General features: G+C 27.7%; 3 protein-coding genes across 4 annotated transcripts; 1 reads left to right on the top strand and 2 right to left on the bottom strand.

Annotated features, from left to right (window-relative positions):
- Positions 9,667-15,375, top strand: LOC109327453 (oxysterol-binding protein-related protein 4C-like). Of its 2 annotated transcripts, XM_019560602.1 has the most exons (7): positions 9,667-9,798; positions 11,521-11,673; positions 12,316-12,561; positions 13,480-13,576; positions 13,780-14,074; positions 14,584-14,686; positions 15,003-15,254. In XM_019560602.1, the coding sequence occupies exons 1-7, from the start codon at positions 9,796-9,798 to the stop codon at positions 15,252-15,254; spliced, it is 1,149 nt and encodes a 382-aa protein (XP_019416147.1). In that variant the 5' UTR covers positions 9,667-9,795. The 2 variants fall into 2 exon arrangements, with proteins under 2 accessions (XP_019416147.1, XP_019416146.1); XM_019560601.1 differs by lacking the exon at positions 9,667-9,798 and having other exon boundaries at positions 11,509-11,673; positions 15,003-15,375.
- Positions 16,465-17,138, bottom strand: LOC109327839. Its single transcript, XM_019561011.1, has one exon. The coding sequence runs from the start codon at positions 17,102-17,104 to the stop codon at positions 16,544-16,546; it is 561 nt and encodes a 186-aa protein (XP_019416556.1). The 5' UTR covers positions 17,105-17,138; the 3' UTR covers positions 16,465-16,543.
- LOC109327872 (aspartic proteinase CDR1-like) lies at positions 18,391-19,915 on the bottom strand. The gene has a single exon (XM_019561046.1). It carries the CDS (start codon positions 19,874-19,876, stop codon positions 18,425-18,427), a length of 1,452 nt encoding a protein of 483 aa, XP_019416591.1. The 5' UTR covers positions 19,877-19,915; the 3' UTR covers positions 18,391-18,424.

Below are 22,349 nucleotides of genomic sequence, written 5' to 3'. Positions count from 1 at the left end.
TATTATTTTGACTAAGTTTATCATGTCATATTAAAAAGATATAGAAAGCATTTATATATATCATGGTTATATGACATGAAAAGAGATACAACTATGTGTGATGTGCTGTATTTGTATTGGTTTATTTATGATGATGGTTATGGTAAGTTTTCTTATTCTGCTAAAATTCTAACATCATTTTGAGGCATTTCTCTTACTACCATTATTTTGTCAGATTGGTAATATTATCTTCTATAAGATTGGTAGTTGTTTATAGGGGGAAATGTATAGGTTGACGCAATGAATGAGTTTTATGTATTATTGTTATATTATTTTATCCAATATTTATATTTTATTATTATTGACGCTTTAAAAAGTAACACAAATTAATAGTTGACGATATTTACACTAACAATGTATATATATATTATAATTGATCATGAAAGTTGATAATATTATTGTGTCACTTGATATCCAATTTGATTTCCCTTTTGTGATGGGTTTGTTTCTTTTAACTCTAGATTTGGTTTTTAAAAGGACAAAATTTTACTCTTAGATGGTGAATAACCAATTCCGTTCAATTGAATGGATCCATATTGGATCAAGATAAGTGATATATGATTATTATTATTTTATATTTTTCTTCATGCATGGTATGGTTAGATTCCTAAATATTGCATTGGGTAAAATGTTTTATTTATATAAATGACATTTGTTAAAAAGATAATTACACATCCCATACATAATTAGTTCTTTATTGAGGGATATCATTGGTTATATCAAAAATATGTATATAGAATTTTGAGAGATTTTAAAAAAAAAATTGTACTACTAATGGTATCTTCTCATATTTTGGACAAATAATTAATCTTTTTTTAAGTACATGATTCACTCACACAAGTATTCATTTCAAATGCAATAAATAAGCAATTATTTTCTTTCTCCTAAAAGCAAGTTAAATAAAAAAAAATAATTGATAAAAAAATGTTGAGGAAGATAGGTTATAATTTTTTTAAAATAAAAGTTTTGTTTTTTTATAAACAATCAATATATTATCTGTGATTCATGTTTATTAATTTTTATAAGAGTCAATTATGATTAAATATGAATAATAGTTTTCACTCAATTGAATAGATTGGATCAAGATATGTGATATATGATTATATTTTTTATATATTTTTCTTAATGCATCCACATGTTTCTAGAAATATCAAGTAAAAGTTGGTCTAATGTTGTAAAGTCTTGTAGGATTCCTAAATATTGTATTAGGTTAAATATTTGATTTATGTGAGCGATATTTGTTAAAAGAGATAATTACGCACCTTGTAAGATATTAATTTCTTATTGAGGGATATCATTGATTATACCAAAAATATGTATATAGAATTATGAGAGATTTTCAACTTTTTCATATTGATTTAGTTTCCTTTCAAATGCAATAAGATATCATTTTCTTTCTGATAAAAGCAAGTTCACTAACAAGGTAAATGTCTAGTGGTGTAAGATCTCGTTATTCCCAGAATGACCAAAAAGTTAAGAGTCCGATTCCTGGAAGACACTTGTTGAAAAGGACAGTCACACATCTTGAAAATGATTAGTTCTTCATCCAAAAGGGTAAGGGATACCATTGGTAATATAAAAAAACAAGTTCAAATATGCTACTAGGCAATTTTTGGCTTTTTCTAAATAAAATAGGTAAACGAGAAAAAAAATTGATACAAAAATGTTGAGGAATATAGGTTATAATTTTCTTAAATAAAAGTTTTGTTTTTATAAACAGACAGTATATTATATATGATTCATGTATATTATTTTTTATAAGAGTCAATTATGATTAAATATAAATAACAGATGATGTAATGAAGATATATAAAACTCTTATGTGGTTGGTGTATATATTTTCTCTCTTCTTTTCTATATATAAAATATAGATTTCATTAATAAAATTTAGTTATATTAAAGTAAATACTGTTCGAGATCATTTTGAATATAAAACATGAAAGATATTGATTTATAGTCATTTTGAATGAAATAAGTAAGAGATCATTGTCTTTTCTTAAAAGCAATTTAAAGATATGCTACTAGTCAAATTTAGACTTTTCTAAATAAAATAGGTAAAGTAGTGAAAAATTAATAAAAAATGTTGAGGAGACAGGTTATAAACAAAATTAAATAAGAAATCTTTGTTGTTCTTTTTTTAGTGTAAAAATTTATACATAGTTAGTATATTATATATCATTCATTTGTATTATATTTTACCTTTTATTCAAGAAAGTCAATGATAATTAAGAATATATAAAACATTTTTTTATATATAAAATATGGATTCGTTCATAAATTTAGTTATATTATTAAAGTAAATTGTGGTCTGAGTGTCCATTTGCAAACTACAAGATATATATGTGAAAGATAAATAAGTCCGAAGAACCAACGGACGTTGGTTCAAGTGGTACATGATTGATTCCCCTTAAGCAAGAACCCGGGTTCGAGTCTTGTGGATGGAAAAAATGTCCGTTGGGAGAGTTAGCCCCACTTACCTGTGGATGTGCCCGGCTCGAACAGGATTGCCTCCAGTACGAGATACCTGTGGGAAACCAAAAAAAAAAATAAGTTCGAAGAATGATTTACTATTCAATATGTATTATTATCAATGTTTGATCATTTAACAATAATATCACTAGCAATTGATGAAGAATATCAAAACAATTGTATGTTTATAGTTTATTCGAATAATGATAAGCCCACCCGAAGATTATTAATTGATCAAAAATTCAAACATACCTATAATAATAAATATGGGAATTATCAAAGTTTTGATGTGATTAATAAATTTGTCCAAAGAAAGACTTATTGTTAAAAAGTATTGATCATTAATATTTGATTAATGTATTGAGTGTACCATTTATATGATAATATTTTATCCAAATGGTGAATATTAATGTTGTACTAGCTAAGTTGTAATAGATTCGACTATTATTTGAATTATAGGTTAAAGTTGATTATGAGATTACTTACAAGAATAATCGAATATGTTTTTTTCGTTGTTTTATTAATTCATTTGCTTGTATAACATATGTAAATGTTCAATTTATGATCTTCCTAAATAACACTAATTCTAGGACTTGAGGAGAGAAATAGTATGTTTATTCCATAATGCATAGATCTAGACCTAGCATTTTAGAAATGAGTGGCTGATTAATCTTAAGGAAGTTTTGTTAGGGATAAAAAGAACTATAAGAAATAAGAATGATCTTATAGCATGAGTTTTATGATCATCAAGTGTCAATAACCAATTTTGTCTGATCCAAAAAGATTTTAAATAAATGTTACAAAAAAAAACAAAGTTATTCAAATATCTCTTAAATAAAAACTTTAATTGAGCAATTATTTGGCTCATCAGTAGAGAGATTCAATTTCTTAATGTTAACAACACAAAATTTCATTTTCCATAGAAAAAATAAAAAAGTTCTAAAAAATTTAATCGATAATTATTGACTCAATAATAGCCAAATATTATTCCACTTTCATTTTTTGACAGGATTTATAAAATATTTTAAGTGATTTAATGGTTACTTATCATCCTAATTATTAAAGGATTCTAATTTTTAAAATTCACATCATAAAATCCTTTTAATTTTCGTATTATATTTTATTATAAAATAAAAATTGAACATAAAATATATTTTTGTGATTTTATAAAATTAAAAAACAAATTCCTATTCATAGGTAATGTAATTTTTTTAGGATTTTTAGAGTAACAATAACATCTTTATAAAAAAAAGGATTTCAACTAATTTTAATTTTTTAGATCAATTACCCATTTAAAAATACCACAATAATTCTTTGGCTCGACGAAAATTGTTGGGATGCTTTTAGAGCAAAAAAAAGTATTTTCTAAAGTGTTTCAGAATATCTCATTCAAAATTTTAAATTGGAAGGAAACGGTAATTGGAATTTTAATTTAAATAGCATTGATGTGATAAAAATAGAATAAATCTAATTTAATTAGAAAAGGGAACATATCCTCTTAACTTTGAAAGGCAATTATTTCTTTTAAATACATGCCTAATTCACACTATAAATTGGAGAGTTTCATCCTTTGTCGTCCTTTTTTTAAATTGTTTAGGATTAACTCAAATTGAGTTTGACCAAGTTTTATCACTTTAAAATTTCTATATGATATCATAATAGTTTCATCCTCCGTGATCATGTTCGGTCACTATTCCGCTGCCGAGATGTTAAAAAATTCAAAACTCCAATTAGTCGTGTCAGTTTTCATTCGTTTTTTCCTTCAACCTAATAATTCCAAATTTCATGCAAAAATCATTCAAATAAACAAATACTAACATGCTCTAATACAAAAATATGTTTTATTCGTTTTATATATTGGGTTATCCTCCCATTGAAGATCATTTTGATAATATTTTATCTTAAAATGATAAATTATATGAGTACTAACTTCTTTTCCAACCAACACTTGATTATTATTTCATTAAGTTTTCTTCCATCGACGATCATTCCTTTTAATGATGCATTTTCACTCATTAGCAAATTATATTAGTATTGATTTCTTTTTCCATTGACTGTCATTCTGATGGTGATTATACCACTGATTTTTTTTTTCATCGATAATCATTCTGGTGATGCCTTTTTTCCCCTTTTCTCATTGACGAATTATGTTAGTGATTATTTCTTTCTCATCAACGATTATTCTAATGGTGATTATACCAATGATTTCTCTTCCTACTCATGATCATTCTTGTAGTGTCTCTTTTATCTCACTGATGAATTATATTAACAATAATTTCTTTTCACATCGATGATCATTCTCATGTTAATTATATATGAAGATTTTGGCGTTCACAATATTGTTCAATAATTTTTATGTGGAGTCCGTATATTTATTTGGTTATTTTCATATTTAAGAAATTATTTGTAACAAGTTTAAAGCTTACTAAACTTTAGTTTAGGGGACGTGTTAAATGATATTTAGATTCATAGGAATTAACATATCTATGATTTAGTCCATCTCACTTTATTTCAGTTTATTTATAGTTTTCGTTTTTTTAGTTATTATTTGAATTTATCATATTATTATCTGCAAAAATTTCTACTTATATAATAAATTGTTTGAGACTAATTCAAATTGAGTTTGACCAATCTTTATCATCATTAATTTCTACATGATCCATGTAGTTGGCTTCACTCACTGCAACATCGTGCCCATAATTAATGTCACCCCTAATATTTTTTGCATATAAAATTAATATTATCTTTATATGACAAATATGTTGTTGTTTTTATTTTTTAAAATGTTGTCTTATTAATTATTATTACTCTAAGCATAAATTGGTCAATACATTGTTAGCCATAAATTGGTTAATACATTGTGGAGTGTTCTTTCTTTCTCTCTTTATCTTTTTGTTTCTTGCATTGATACACTGAATATATACTTGAGAATTTGGATATCTATTTAATGCTATATCATTAAAACTTGTATGCAACAATATCTGTTTAAAGTGTATCTTATTGAAAGTGTAAATTGTTTGTTCTGTTCTATAACTGTGTTAAGCGATTAAGCCCTTCTGTTAATCAATTAACTTGACAGTTTTTCCAGTATTTGGGTTGTTGTTAAAAATGGTAGTTTGTAACAGTCACACCTATTCAACCCCTTCAGGTGTTCATAGACCACTGATACCTAACATATTTATGTTATTACTTTTTTGAGGAGTTAACATTTTAGGCAATTTTCATTTAAACCATATTAGTTATATCACCAAATTTTCATTTAAAATTGAAAAAAGGTTGTATAAAAGTGACTTAACTTTTTACAAAAATGGTTAGAAAGTGACTTAATTTTTACCAAAGTGTTATTATGGATAATGAAATATACAATTATTATTTTTGTTTATACTTCTAATACTTAATCTACTACAAAGTCATACATTTTATTTTAACAAATTATATAAATATAAATATTTATCGCATTCTTAACTAATTTTTCAATACTAATATTAATATTATATATATATATATATATATATAATTTCACGAGTGTATGTTTTAATTAATATACCATTGAACTATTATATTACAATACGATTACCTTGATTGGTTTAATATAGCTTGTACACTATGAACAGGCTAATATCTATGCATTTTTTTGTGTTAAAATTTATATACATTCAATATATTATCTATGCTTATTTATGTTATTACTTTTTTAAAGAGTCAACAATAATTAAACATAAAATATGATAATGCAATAATAATATATCAACTCATACACTATCCAAACACATATTTTTCCCTCATTTTTTTTTATAAATTAGAATATAAGACAGGCACATGGAAGGACCCTTATTATTCCAATTATTGTGATTAGGAATATAGTGTGGAGAAAGTGTGAAAAACGTTTAGACTTTTTTATTGTAACAAGGAGCGCGTTGAATGAGGCGTGACCAGCACACCCGCGTTGACTGTGACCTGTGCGTTTATATTCCAAAATTTTAGGATTCCCCTAACAATTAAATTTGAGTTAATCTCTTCATCTTTAACCTACATCTTTTCAAATTATTCATTTTTTATTCATCATTTATTTCTATTAGTTTTATTAAAAATTTAATTAGTGAACTTTTTGTATAAAAAATGACTAGGTAAAAAAGGTTTATACTATCAACCAACGCGTATATATTAAATTCATTTAAAATTAGTATGAGTAAAACATGAGAGTTGTAACCATTTGCTTAAAAAAAAGATGAATTTAGCACCTAAATATTGCATTTGTATACATTATTTACTTGATTTTTTTTAGGAATGTAAGTAGTATTGGTTTAAAGTTTAAACAATGAAATCTTTAGGATTGTACCAAAATGTAACGCAAAATTTGGTTTGGTTTAGTTATTTAAAAGGAACTGTTTAAGATCGATTTAGTTTGCAATTCTAAAGATTAAGGAATTGTTTGAACCAAACTGAATAACATATTTAAAAAACATTTTTCCTATTTCATATAAGATAAAAAAATAAAAGAAATATTATATTCTCTATAATGTATTTTGTATTTGGAGCTTCAATCTTTTAAATATATTGAATTTATTATTAGTGCACTATATAAATATTTTATTTATTTCTAGTTAGTTTTGTTATAAAAACTGAATTTGTTATCACATTTTTAATTGCATGCTACTCCTTTCTTAAGTAATTTTTTTCTTGTGAGAATTTGAGAATTTTAATTTTTCTAAAATAAATATGTTCATAAGTTTGCCTACTTCATAAAGAAATAGTCATGATTGATTTAATATATTACATAACTTTTTTTCGATAATGCAAGAATGATTAGCCTTTTTTATTTTTCATGGATAATTGTTGATTTGATTTGAAATTATGATATTCGAAATCTTAAATAAAAATGTTTAGTATAAGTAGAATTGATATACACTCATATCATATTATGAAGCATCATAGCCAAGTGTATTAATAATTCATGTACATTGCAACAATAGTCTACTAATTAAATTAATAATTTGTATCCAAAAAATTAAATTAATAATTAAAGGTTATGTATTATTACTATGAAATCTTGATGATTCTTCCAAAAAAAAGTTTCAACTAATGTTAGGTATCAAAATTACCTTAAATTATAAGGATAATTTAACACATTTTAACTCTAAATACTTACTTTATATAATTATAATTGAAATTTTGATGATAAATTATACTAATCCTAATATTCAAATTTCCATAATGTTTCAGGATTGAAAAAGGACAACATGTGCTGAGAATGGGCTTAATGGCATAAAGAATGCAAAAGCCACATATCAGCTGACTTGAGCTCAGCTCAGTGCGTAATGCACCAAGCATGGAAGACACGTTAAGCGCAGAAGAAGCTAGACAAAGGGTCTAATTCGAAATGGTGTGCTAAGCACACCGCCATTGTGCTCAGTGTCGGAACTAAAATCCAGAAATATAAAAGGAGATCCAAGACATAAAAAATGATATATTGGGTCATATATTCAGTATATAGGAAGTTAAGAATCTATTTTGACTTACCTATTAGGACAGTTTCTAGTCTTCTTAGTTTTTAGTTTATGAAATTGGAAATATGATGTAAATATTAGGAAGTAGGAATAGTGAAGTCCTTGTGTGTTCATGGAGAAGCGGTTCTTAATGTTTAATTATATCATTATAGTTACTAGACATAAGCTATTTTAGTAAAATGTTAGTATAAACCAAGACATTGACAGCTAAAAATATTGAGATGTGCACTAAACTCAATTCACATGCATATGTTGCTAGAAATAGAGGTGTGTGTCAATCATAATTACTGATCTTGTGTGTAAGATTTTTACTTTATTTCATGAGTTACTAAATAGACTAAAGTATTAGCTTTTATTGTGATTGAGGTCCAATATTGTGTAGAGTCATACTTGTTTTATTGCTTGATTGTTTGCCCGTAATATTGAAATGAATAGTGATTCAATCCCACATCTAAATTTCAACATGATTTATCATTGATTTTTCACAGCCGAAACAACAACTTGTAAACCATTTGTAAAAACTAGCTTAGAGTAGTAATTTGATTATTGAAAGACTAAGTTTAGCTAGTCCTTATAGATACGACAACCTCTTACGTCTTTTACTTGTTTACGACACCGTAGAAATTTTTATACTCCTTTGCCAGCCGGTTTAGCAACTACAGATACATGCAAACTCTATATTACTTCTTTAGTATTAGTTTCTTCACAAAACATATATTTATCCTCATAAAAGATCTCCAACGATACCACACCTTGAGATAAAGTATAAGTGGTATGCCATTTTTTTTTATTTTAGACAATTTAAAAGCAAGAACATGTTACTAATCAAATGATGTTATTATGATAATCAAGAATATAAGAACATCATATTCACATTTTAACATTATTTCATCATTTTCATTGTATTAGTCTTTTATCAAGTTTACTAATATGACATGTTTTGATTTGTGTTATGTAATTATGCATTGAATTGTGTTTTAAATTTTGGAGTATATATGTTAGTTTATTAGCTAAAATGATAGTTGAAATGAACAAAGAGTGCCATATGAAATATAATTTGAAATACAACATGATTTATTTTAAAAAAACAAAAAACCAATCTCCTTTTATTCAATTTGGCTCATGAATTGCACAAAAAACCAAGTCAAACCATCAAGCTGCTAATTCCTTTATTATTCTTATTATTTCATACTTATTATATTTGGTCTTTTTTATAAGAATTGTTAGGATAATATCACACGAATTTAAAAAATGTGATTATTAATGTTAATTTATTAAATTTGTTATTGACTAAATTAAGTTTTTTAAATCCACGAGATTAGTCTATTTTATCATTCCTTTCAATCAATTAATATTTTTCTCTTTATGATAATTTAGTATAAAATTATTTTGGCAACATAATTAATTAATTAAATAAAAATTTGAAAATAATTCTATAAAAAAAGACAAAAAGGAAAACCCAAACAATCTTATAAATATGAATGATTTATTACTAAAAAATACACACTTACCTTCCCCATAAAAAGTTTAGTTTTATTGATTCCTTAACTATGCCATCACACATATTTCATGATTGAGTCATTTCAACCAAATAGTACCACTTACTTTGTGCATGCCTATATATACCCTCATTGAGCTTTGGTCAATGCCCCAACATTAGAGTTCATTTCCTTTTCTTATTCTCATCACCAAAAACAAAGCTCATCTAAATTTCTGTATTCTACACACTCCTTTTTCTATTATCTACTCCTTCTTCAGTTCCTTTTCAAGTTTAAGTAAAATGGTATGTTCTCTCTTTAATTTTCTTTTTTCTCTCTATGTTTTCATCTCTTCCATCTTCTATGTGTATCTTAACCCATATACTTGATATGATATATCTCTTGTTCTTCTTTCATATGCATTATTTTATGATCTTTATGTGTTAATTTTTCTCTCTAATGGATGGTTGTTATTTCCAGCAAATACTCACATACATTCTCAGATCCTATGCTTTTATCTTCTTTTAATTTCTTTTTTTATATGGTAACATGTATCATTAACGGTGTAATGTTCCATTTGAAAGATCTACATTATAGTTAGGTTAGCTCTGGTTTTCGATGTAGTTGAATAATCACTATCATAATATAATATAATATAGTATAATATAATATAATATACTATAATATATTTCTGGTTTGTGTGAATGGAATATACACTTTATTACAATATTGATTCTCTTGCCAAGGCTTGCAAAAGCAAAAGTAGAAGAAAATGTTGATGTTCTTTTTACTCTAGAGTTCACATGCACAATGCCTTAGAATATTTTATAATAGACACGACATTAACTTGTTTTGATTAGTGGTATCTTTTAATTTGGTCCAATTGCTATTAACAATTGACATTGTTTTTGGTTTTTGTGGTAGTATAGGACACGGTTTGACCTTAATTTTGTTTTTATTAATTTGTTTGGTGTTGATAACATTACTCTATACATGGGTTGGTTTTATAGGCAATTTTTGTCCATTTGAATATTGTTGGGAGGATTCTATTTTATGTACAATTTGCATGTCAATAAGGCAAAATTTGTCCTCCCCATTTTACTTTAATTAAAAAAATACTTCCTCAATTTTTTATTTTTGTTGTTGTAGTTTTAGGTTTTTCTAAAATTATATACTTTTATATATTTTCAAAGCTCATTAAATTAAATAATTGCATTTTCATCTTTTTATATCATAAATTAATTAAAGAATTAAGTTTTTCAATTTTAAAAAGAATGATATGGACATTTTACTAAAAATACTATAAAATAACAACCAAATTATTAATTTCATAATTCCTAGGTCAATAGCTTAAACTAAAAAAAAAGATAAGAAATAAGATGATATAAAATAAGATTTCACAAAATTTGAAACACTGTGAAATATTATTTACTATATCTTTCATTTTTTTTACCTTATCTTAATTAGCATCATAACATCTAGATTGAGCTAGGGCTAGTAGTATTTTTTTTATTTGAATATCAACTCATAATAAATTTATGACCATAATCATCAAAGTTATTCATGCATTATCTCTTTCAGGTGGTGTTTCTATGTGTATCCACTCCTCTAAAAAATTCATTATTGCTCATGTATATTATAACCCATAAGTAACTTATATGTAATGAAAGCAAAATCCAACTAATCATAGTTATGATTATTTGTAATCAACAAGTATTGATTGATAGAATATTTTTTTGGGTAGAAGATTGATAGAATATTTGATTGAAGTATAATTAATTTATCAAATCAAATAATTATGACTATTTGTAAAGACATTACATTCAATAATGGAGAACATTAAACTAAGTACCCAATAATGCTATCATTATTATAAATGAACAGCTAATCAATTAGCATATGATAAAATACTACTAGTTGATTAACTCTTTAAGGTTTGACTTGTTGAGAATATATGCTTTACAAAAATAGTATAATATATTGCATTTTTTTTAATAAATATAATAAAATATTACATGGTGGTGCAGGTAAAGGAAGAGAAGAAAATTATTCTAACTAAGCCATTGTTATTAGAAGGTGAATCAAATTCAGATACCTCTTATACAGCCCCTAATCTTTTGCAACGAATACTAAGTTTATTTAAAAATGTACGGCCAGGATCTGATCTCACTCGTTTTCAGGTAATAAATTTTCTTCATTCCCAATTATTTTCATAAAAACAAAATCTCTTAGATATCAACCTGCATGCATATTCCTACTTATGATGTGCCACAAATGAAAAGAATTTGGTAGCTAAAACTTAAAATTAAGTAGAGAAATTGGGTTACTTAAATCGTTATTTTTTAGTAGAAAACTTTTAGTGAGAAAGGAATTATCCATCCTATTATCTTAGTAAAAAACATAATAAATCTGGTTCTAAATTAAGTTATAAATAAATAAAATATCTTAAAAATAACATACTATGATTATTTTTGAATAATTAAAGGAATACATACTATGTTATTAGGAAAGAGAATATTTGACCCATTAATATTGAAACAAAATAATGGTGAAAATTTGTGTAATATTAATGAGTAAATCATGCACTAAATGTACTAATTATGCACTACACTAATACTTATATTTTTTTTGACTTATTTAACTTTTAAAAGAATAATGAACAATATTTTTAAAATTGATTCCAATAGCTACTAATTAACCAAAGTAAGCCATCACTATTCTATATATGTACCTCAAATTTGTACACTTGTTTTGCACATATAATTGATCAAATAGGCATTGAAATAAAAATAATAGTAATATGATTTGTGTAATACTTGCAGCTACCACCACTATTTAACTTTCCAAAGTCTCAACTTCAATGCTATGGTGAATCAGTGTACTGCACAGGTTTGGACATGTTAAGCATGTGCAATAAGGGTCATAGTCCTCAAGAGAGGTTCATTTCTGTGGTAGCATGGTGTATTTCTACCACACGTCCTGCAACATTTGGTGTTGCTCCATTTAATCCTATACTTGGTGAGACACACCATGTTTCTAAGGGAAACCTTAATGTGTTACTTGAGCAGGTACATGCTTCTTAATTCTTTATTTATTTGCATACTTTTATATTCTACTTTATAGGGAAGTGCTTAGTTTGGTCTTAAAGTGATAAAATGGTGTGGTTTTCTGAGCTAGTATTTATTGCCTATACTCTATTATATAATGTGTTTGGTAACACCATCAAATATAGCTTAGTAGCTAGTTAACTTTTTCCATACTATATCTTTTGTTCAAAAAATATGTTACTCAACATGTCATTTATTATGATTGAGGAAAAAAAATATTAAAATTATTTTTCGGACTAATCATAAATAATGTTACATAAAATAATACACTTTGTGGGACATAATAAATGACTCATGTTTCTATAACAAATAAGATTTGTTTGTATCTGAAAATTTTGTTTATTTCAATAAGTTATTTGGATTGAAGTCAACTACATGCATAGAATGCATGAAAAAAATCTCTAGGCATTTGTAAGTTTTGATTGCATTTGAATTTTTTTTGGTTATTTCAATAAGCTATTTGAAGTAATTAATCATTAATAAGTAAGAGCCTTATGTTATTTGGATTGGAGTCAACTCTATGCATAAAATTCCTAAAAAAATGGGTGATGTGAATCTCTAGGCACTTGCTATGTGTATTGAAATAAAATTCAATATGTTTTAAACCATTAATCTTGAACCATACAATACTTTCTTATTTATATCATCCTTCTCACGTATAATTTCAAGAAGAAACATATTCAATCATCGGATTTTTAAATATAAGTAACACAAATTAATAATAAATGATATATTAAGTGTCTGTAAATTTTTAAGTGTAGAAATATTGCCCTCTAACTTTAATCACCTAACTTATTAGCTAATTATTTAATATAATTTTTGAGTTGGTAAATTTAATTTGTATGATAGTAATTACATTATTGTTTTACATGTCTACAGGTTTCACACCACCCTCCAGTAACTGCACTCCATGCTACAGATGAGAAGGAAAACATAGAAATGATATGGTCCCAACAACCTGTCCCAAAGTTTAATGGTATCATTCCCTTTTATTTTAGGATCATTAAGTAATTCAATTTCACTTATCCATAAATCATAACAAGAAATAAAAAAAGTCAACAACTTAATATCTATGTTAAAAAGCTTTTTAGACGATCAGTACGTTATACATCGTTGATTTGTATTACTTTTGTTTAAGAGTCAACAATAATTAGCATATGAATGATGAATGACGTGCAGGCACATCGGTTGAAGCTAAAGTCCATGGCAAAAGGAAGTTGAAGCTTTTAAATCATGGAGAAACATATGAAATGAATTGTCCTCATCTTTCATTCAAAATTCTTCCAATTCCTGGTGTTAATTGGGTTGGAAATGTTAACATAAGGTGCCAAGAAACAGGACTAGTAGCTGAGTTATCTTATAGGTCAAGTCATTCATTTTTAGGACTTGGTGGAAATCATAAAGTGATCAAAGGGAAGATTTTTGACTCATCATCATTGAAAGTCTTATATGAAGTTGATGGTCATTGGGATAGGTATTTTCATTCTATACCTCAACTTTCATTTTTGTTTCATTTCATATACACATTAATTATGAAAGCTTATGATATGCATGATAGTATAGGGTATACAAAATTATTGAAGTGAAGCTAAGCAAATCAATCTTGTTAACTGAATCCTACTTATGAATGTAGAATTGCCCAAAAAGTTATTGTAACACTTCTGTCTTGTCATGTGATTCTTTTGGGCCTATGAATTGAGTATGTTATCCTTTAAGCTTAAATACATTCTCTACACTATTTTATTGTCACAAGAGAGAGCTTCATCGACTCAATGGAATCGATGACTATAAGTTCCTGAGATCATGGGTTCGCGGAGACTCTCTCTTGGAGGAATAAAATACTTCATGCAGTATTTAACTTTTAAGGGTGACACTTTCAATAAATATATGGGCTCATAAGAATCACATGTCAAGACTAATGTGTTACGGTTATAATGAATCATAAACTATGGAGCCACATGTTTACACTATTTCTCTATGCAGCATTGTGAAACTGAAGGATACAAATAATGCAACAATGAAAGTGATATATGATGCAAAAGAAGTCATTTCTGGGCTCAAAGCTCCTATTGTCAAGGATGCAGAGGTAATATATGCTCGCAACTAATCCGACTATAATTACGATCGTAATACATAATGAACAACAATTTTAAATTTGATACAGTCTGATACAACTCGATGCGGCTCAATATATATATTGAGTGTATACTAATATTAAAAATAATAAACGGGGTTCTAGTATATTTTATGATTACTTAGAATATTACATGTATCATTTACAAAACACATTTAGGTGTACTTACATAGTTACATTCACATAAAAAAAACTACATTTTTTCTGCCCTAGTAAACTAGTATAATGTTTTACTAAATGTGACATGAAATTCTCTTGTTCATATCAGAGTGTGTGGCCAACAGAATCAGCCTATGTTTGGGGTGAAACAAGCCAAGAAATTATGAACAAAAACTGGGAAAAAGCAAGAGAAGCAAAGCAAGTAGTAGAGGAAGAACAAAGGGAACTCTTAAGAGAAAGAGAATCAAAAGGAGAAAGTTGGAACCCTAAGCATTTTACTATTTCTTATAGCAAAGAAGAAGGGTGGGATTGTTCACCAATTCATAAATGGGTTTTAGATGCTCCTATTATAGCACAATAATTTATTCTTATTAACTTATGTAGCATGAGTGTATCATATCTTTATTCTTTAGTCGTTGAATCCTCTATTTTCAACATGTAAGCAAATTTTGCTGTTCATTGTACTAATATGCTATTAGTAACACACAATTATGTTTGATATCTGAAAAAGCTTTTCTTTTTTGATTGAATAACAATTCTCTCATTTTGGTAGCCAACTGTTAATTAGTTTTCTCCTACCAATTCGTGGTTCTTTTGCGAACTGATTCCCTTTAAGGAACGAACTGAATTTTTACTGACATTTGAAGTACAAGAAAATAAGAATAATTGGTAATGTACGCTCAATTACATGAATGAGTACAACAAATAAGAACTTTTTATCCTTGAACATTTCTCCTATGATGTTGATTCAAACCTACAAGAAGCAACACTAAAAACGACTATATAGAAAGCTATAGAAACCCTACTGAATATACTCTAACGTAATGGTATTTGACATAGTAACCTACCGCATACTACGTACCTGCACCCGTATCAAAGAGAACAATGTATCATGTCAGTATGTTTTTTCTTCTCAGTATAACTAAAAATAAAAGCCATCAACATGATCTAGTTACACAATAGATTATGTTTGCAGGAAAGCTTGTGAATTGATTTACTATTTTAATAAACAACAAACTTCAAATTTATGCTAAAATGATTATAAATTTTACTTTTGAGGTGTATGCTGTTCTTACAATCTAAAGATGACAAGAACAAGTTACAGATTTCACAAGCAGGAATTTCAATTGAACTGTTTATTCCATTAATTTGTTATAATGCACACACTTTCAATAAGTAGAAGATTGCATGGCCCCCAAAGATTGTGAGGACTTACATGAGTTATTTCTGATTCTACTATGATTTTATCATGCAATCTTCAAAATGAAATATTAAGGACTAGAATAGATAAGACATCTTCATCTATGAACTAAAGTATTATGGTGTAAAGTATATGGAAATATAGACCTAACCAGTTAAAGTTTAGGCCTAAGATGTGTTGTTAACTTTACTTAGCTAGCCCATGAAAGAATACTTTAGCCTATGAATAAAATGTCTTATTGTTTCGACTCCCCAATTGGAATACCTAACAATTTGAATCACATTACTAAAAATATTAAAGTACAAAATATGAGAATATATAGAAGAAATATTTAAAACATGATAATCTGGTATAGGGAAAACATCGGAAAATAAAAATAATTATCACAAAATATGATGGCACCATCTACTAAGTATAACTCATATTCTTTTTGCTTTCTCCTCAATCTATCAATGATTTTCATGCAAATCTGATTCACTTCTTCTATTGAATGACCTCTCTCTTATAGTATCCAATAAAGGCTTCCAAGGCTGCATTCTCAAAGAGTTTCTTGCTCCATAAGTCACACCACTTTCCTTATCCACTACCCCTAATCTACCTTCACTCCTACAAGGTGAATTTCTACATTCACTTTGTCTTAACAAGGAGGAACTATCTTTAAGGATCTTTTTGCTACCACATCTTGTTTTGGCTATAGTTGTGAGCCTCTTTGCAAGGGAAGCTAAGTCCATAGGAGAAACATCAACTTGTAGAATTGAGAATGGTAGCATGAAGTAAACATTCCCAAGTTGGAGTTGTGTGTCTCCTTTAAGTGGCTGAGAAGAAGAACAAAGAGAAGAAGAAGAAGAAGAAAGAAGCTGAATTGAGGTGCAAATAAAGTACTTAGAGGAATTTCCAATGACTTGGTTCACTGAAATTGGTTGATCAAAATCTTCTACATAACCACTTAGATGAACCAAACGGATATTGTTGCTTGTGGAATATGATCTAGAAGAAAAGCAACCTCCCATCTTGGCTTTTCTTTAGGCAAATAATATGAATGAAAGATTAGTACTTATATATATATATATATATATATAAATATATGCCTATGGTAATGTATAGTAGATATATAATATACAATAGGGGTTTGACTATTGATACATAGCTTGTTTTTTAATGAAACCAAGATCAGAAGCCTTTTTGTAATTAACTCTGCTTTAAGTGTATATATCTCTTCTTTTTATTGAAGCTACAAATTTACTTTTAAACCTTATTAAGTGAAAATCTCTGCACCGAACCTTTTTCTTTTATACATACATATATATGTATATATGAATTCAGATCATCTTTAGTGCTAGATAATCCAATACGTATATTGAATGAGATTGTGATATATGCCCTTTAGCAAAAAAAATAATGAATGATATAAATTTTAAATTGTTTTTAATTAAGAAGTAAATAAAAATTATTACCATTATTGGAGAATATCCAGAACTTTCTATATATATATATATATATGTGGTTTTTTGAGATGAGAAATTTTGCAGTGGAGGAGTCACTGATTTGAAGTAAATTTAGAAAGTCTTCTTTTCTTTCAAGTAACAATTTTTCTAATCAAATCGTAAGGAAAGGGTTACTGACCAAGTAATTAAGGTACTAGTCCTTTTCATGTGCCAACTAGCCAATACTTTGAAGAAGTCAAAAGATGAATAACTATATATAATTTTTTTCTTCAATAATTAGACATTAATAAAATTCAATTAACCAATCTAGTTCTTGGATTTTTGAGTTTTTTTGGATGAACTTGCAATGGCTTCTGCCGTGTGACTTAGGACAATAACATTAATAATGTTAAATTTACACATCACTATGATGTGGTATTATTATAATATAAATGTGTAGAAAATGATATGGACTATAGTAAAATAGTGTGAATTATATAAATTTAATATAGTGTAAAGTATATGTGTGTATTAATAACATAATCTTAATAGTTCATTTGAATGTTGACTTAGAACACGTGGTCTTCATTGAAGTATAGAAAACGAAAAATTAATACTTTCTCGTCATAGTGGTTGACCCTAACCTTCATTTTTTTATGCTAATCTAACTACTATCAACTAAATGCTCAAAATTTGTAATTTATTTGCAAATTGCAAAGCTATGAATAACTTTGTATATGAGAAAGTGACATATATCATTTATAAACTAATATTAGCGTGATGGGCATGATGGTATTATTCGATCCATGTAGTCGACTCACTTAGTGGGATGGTTGTTGTTTTATACGAAATGAGAAATAGACCACCTTGCTTATACATTTAGGATAACTCTGAATGATGCATATATCAGGCACTGAGAAGTTCACAATCAATTCTTTGGAAGTAAATAAATTGATCAATGAGATCATATCCCACATTATAACTCTGTTGAGCTAATAACCCAATAACAGAAGGTTTACTTGTTATGCCAGCAACACTTATTGGAGCAATAGTCATGCAAAATATGTTATCCCCTGCCTGTTGAAAAAAGCTTCCTGTGTCTAAAGCCAATTCTGCACCTTCAGCAAAATGGAATGTAACCACTGGAAAACCAACCAAATCTCGGCTTATCGAACCCGCGTAGCAAAGCATCCATGGAACCTTTTCAAATCTAATTTCTGTAGATGAAGAACCAATAAGATTTCTAACTTCATCATATAGTAAGTTATACACATCATCAACTAGGTAGGTTAGTGTACATCCTGTGTCTATGATGACTCCACCCGACCCGTTCGCTTTCATCTCGAAAGATTCTGGCACTATGTCTAGCCTCTTTTCTCCTATACTTATTCCTTCCATGGAAAGGTAGTAATTGTCGTAAAGTGGTTGGAAGCTTGTAAAATCGCCTTCGAGATATGCTCCTTCGCCTAATACTAATTGGTTGTAATTGTAGTTTTTGTCAGTTATGCTGCCTATGCAGTAAGAAAACTTTTGGCCAATTTGTGAAGCCAAAGAATGAGGTGCATTGTTTAGTGATAGTATTCCATTGTACCCTGGATCTTTATTATACACAATGTCGTGGCTGCACCCGAATTCGATATTTGGTACTTGAATCGTACCTTCATCAGATGTCTCAAAAACTAGCATGTCTAGGCCAATGGTTCCTGATGCAGCAGATTGATCTGCATATGTGATACGGTATGTTAATTGATCATTGAGGCTGCATTCGCAGCGGCCGTAGTTACAAGGTGTTTTGCATAGTGGAGAAAAGCTGGAAGATTTCGACGGATCGAAAAGTTGACCTATATGGTTGTCACAATTTGAGCAAGGGTTGCACATAATCCAAAAGATGTCACTTGCAGTGTCTACAATAACTAGCTGTGGGATGGGAGGCTGGCCTATCGAGATATTCGCGAGTATGGTTCGACCGGTTGATGAAGGAAAAAGCTTACTCCTGTGATCATCATAGGCCAAAGTACCATCAATCCTTGCTTGTAAGTAGGCTAAACGCGCAATCGAGTGTTCAATATCATTTTCCATATGATCTTTAGTTGTTTCGTTCGGGTTGTAGAGTGGATGAAGAACCGAACGACGGTGTATAAGTTTTGACACCAATCTTTGAGGTTTAGCTAGAGAATTGATGCTAATTGATGAGAAACTGAAAGTTGAGAAGGTGAATAACAGAAGAAAATGCATATTTTCATGCACAAATGCCATTGACCTTGTGTGTTTCTGAATTAATGAGTACTTTGAGTATAGGTAAGTTATAGATATACCTTCCAAGAACAGTAATATATAGTAAGAAAGGTACCCTTTCATTCATATCAAATGATTTGGTCTTATGATTAGATAATTAAGCAAATAAATTTATGGAATATATGCTTTCTATTATTTCACTATTTTTGTCTTCACACAAACATAACCAAATGGATATGCTAACAAAACAAGAGCATGAGAAGCTTCTTGAAAATTTAGAATCCAGTTCACACATTTGAAGCTACTTATTATACAAACAGTTCATTCAAACTTCTGTGCAATCATATAGCATTAAATTTCTCATTCCTTTGTCTATAAAAGAAGAATTTTGATGTTAGATAATCATAGGAAAATATCACATGTAATGTACTTAATACATTGAAGGACTTCTATGAACAATGAACCTTTCCAATGAGTTATTGATAAACTATTACTAGCAAGAATTGAACCTAAAATCACCATGATGAGTGACTTTTAAACTTACTCCCCGTCCTATCAATCAATTCTAGGGAAATTCAATGGTTTGAATTAATAATTAGATTTAAACCATTAGATTTCCCTAAAATTGATGGATAGGATGAGGAGTAAGCTTAAAAAACTTACTATTGGAGTAAGTGAATCCTCGCTCTTTCTCAATCATTATGCTAGAGGTCATAAGATATTATTATCTATGTTCTGAGATATGACTTTTATCACTACTAATGGGTCGATTTTCGTGTCTGTCGACTTTCATTTTTCTGATATCAAGTGTGTGCATACACAAAGTTTATGTAAATTTCTCAACTTGCGTCTCTGATAATGATTAGTGTGTCATTGGATGTTTTTTCGTATGGGTCAAAGTTGCTCTTCTTGTCGCGAAGAAGAGAGAAAATATAAGTATGAAAATGTGCAAAATAGTAGTGATACATTGATGGAAAAGAATAAAAGAACATGTAGAAATTTTTCTTGTAGTTATAATTGAGATGTTACAAAAGGATAAAATTGGAATATAAAAATTATGGAATTGAACGAAATTATACAGGTTCAATTACCTGAGTGTCTTTTAGGCATAATTTACATTTATATAATAATAAGTATAAAGTTAGAATATAGAAATTATGTCTATTCAATTACCTAAATACCCTTTAGACATGTTTTACCTTTCTATAGTAGTATAGATAAACTTGTTTCCAATTAAAAATATGGAAAAGTACATAAAACCCGTAAATTTTTTGCCTCTTGCAAGTAACTATCATAAACAATTTTTTCATCTTAATAATTACACCTTAGGTTTTATTAGTTAGTGGAATTAGTTCGTGTATAAATATATTATTAAATTATTAATAGGCTAATAAAAAAGTTGTTACAATCAGAATCACAATAGTTATAATGGCATATTGCAGGTAGGTAGCATTGATATTTATTGGAAATCACTATCAAATACAAAATTGCTTGAGAAGATGATAAATTAATAAATTTCAAAGTTAAAACTTAAAAATGTTCTTACTTGTTTTGAGTTAATTTCTAGCCTTTAAATTAAGTGTATTCTACATCACCGGCTTGGTTACCACTTATCAATGCCAAGGAATAATTGTAGTGAAATATTATAGAATAAGTGTTATCGGAATTTCCATGTAAAAGTTAAGCAGGTAAGATAAATCATATATTGATGAATAATCAACAAGATAATCTATATATTTAATGGTTTAGGACGTATAGGATGTGAAACATATGTTAAAAATAAAATAACAAATATTATATATTTAAAACCATGATAATATTAATATTAAAATCACAAAATTTAAATGTATCTAATCAAATAAGTTATGTATTTTATAATTGATCTCTATTACATATTTTAAAATCGTTGAATTATCAACAATATAATCTATATACTTAATGATTTAGGACCTATAGGGTGTGAAATATATGTTAAAAAATAAAATAATAAATATTATTTATATAAAACGATGAAAATATTAATATTAAAATCACAAAATTTAAATGTATCTATCAAATAAGTTATGTATTTCATAATTAATCTCTAATACATATTTTGAAATTTGAATTATCCACTCATTGTCAATATTATTGAACACTTCTCGCTCAATATAAGTGATTAGCCAATCTTTCATTCATGCATCACTCGTTTGATTATGCAACCTAATTTTCACAACTTTCATAGTTGAAATGAATCTTTCTACATTTTTTGTGCCAACAAGTAAAATCTGTTAAATCTTCCTTAAGCTTCAAGCTTCAATGACTTCCTCTTCTTCTTTTTCTGGTTTAGTTTTAGCTTTTGGGCTTTCTTGTTTTCCTTCTGTTTTTGTTTTCTTTGGGCTTCTTTTGTTGCTAGGCCCGTTTTTGGTTGTTAGTTAGTTTTTGTCTATTTATAGGTTTCAGGTTAGTTTAGTTTGTTAATTCAGTTTCTATTTTTAGCTCTTCTTCTTCTTCAATGATTCAGAACATTGAACTATGAAATATTGAATAAAGATTTGCCAAGTCTTCTTTTTCTTTCTTCTTCTCTTTCCGCTGTGCATCTTCTCTAAGATGGTAT

Source organism: Lupinus angustifolius, chromosome LG15 (assembly GCF_001865875.1).
Source record: "Lupinus angustifolius cultivar Tanjil chromosome LG15, LupAngTanjil_v1.0, whole genome shotgun sequence".
Taxonomy (NCBI): domain Eukaryota; kingdom Viridiplantae; phylum Streptophyta; class Magnoliopsida; order Fabales; family Fabaceae; genus Lupinus; species Lupinus angustifolius.
Note: the sequence above shows the minus strand (reverse complement) of the source record. Positions and strands in the feature narration are given on the sequence as shown.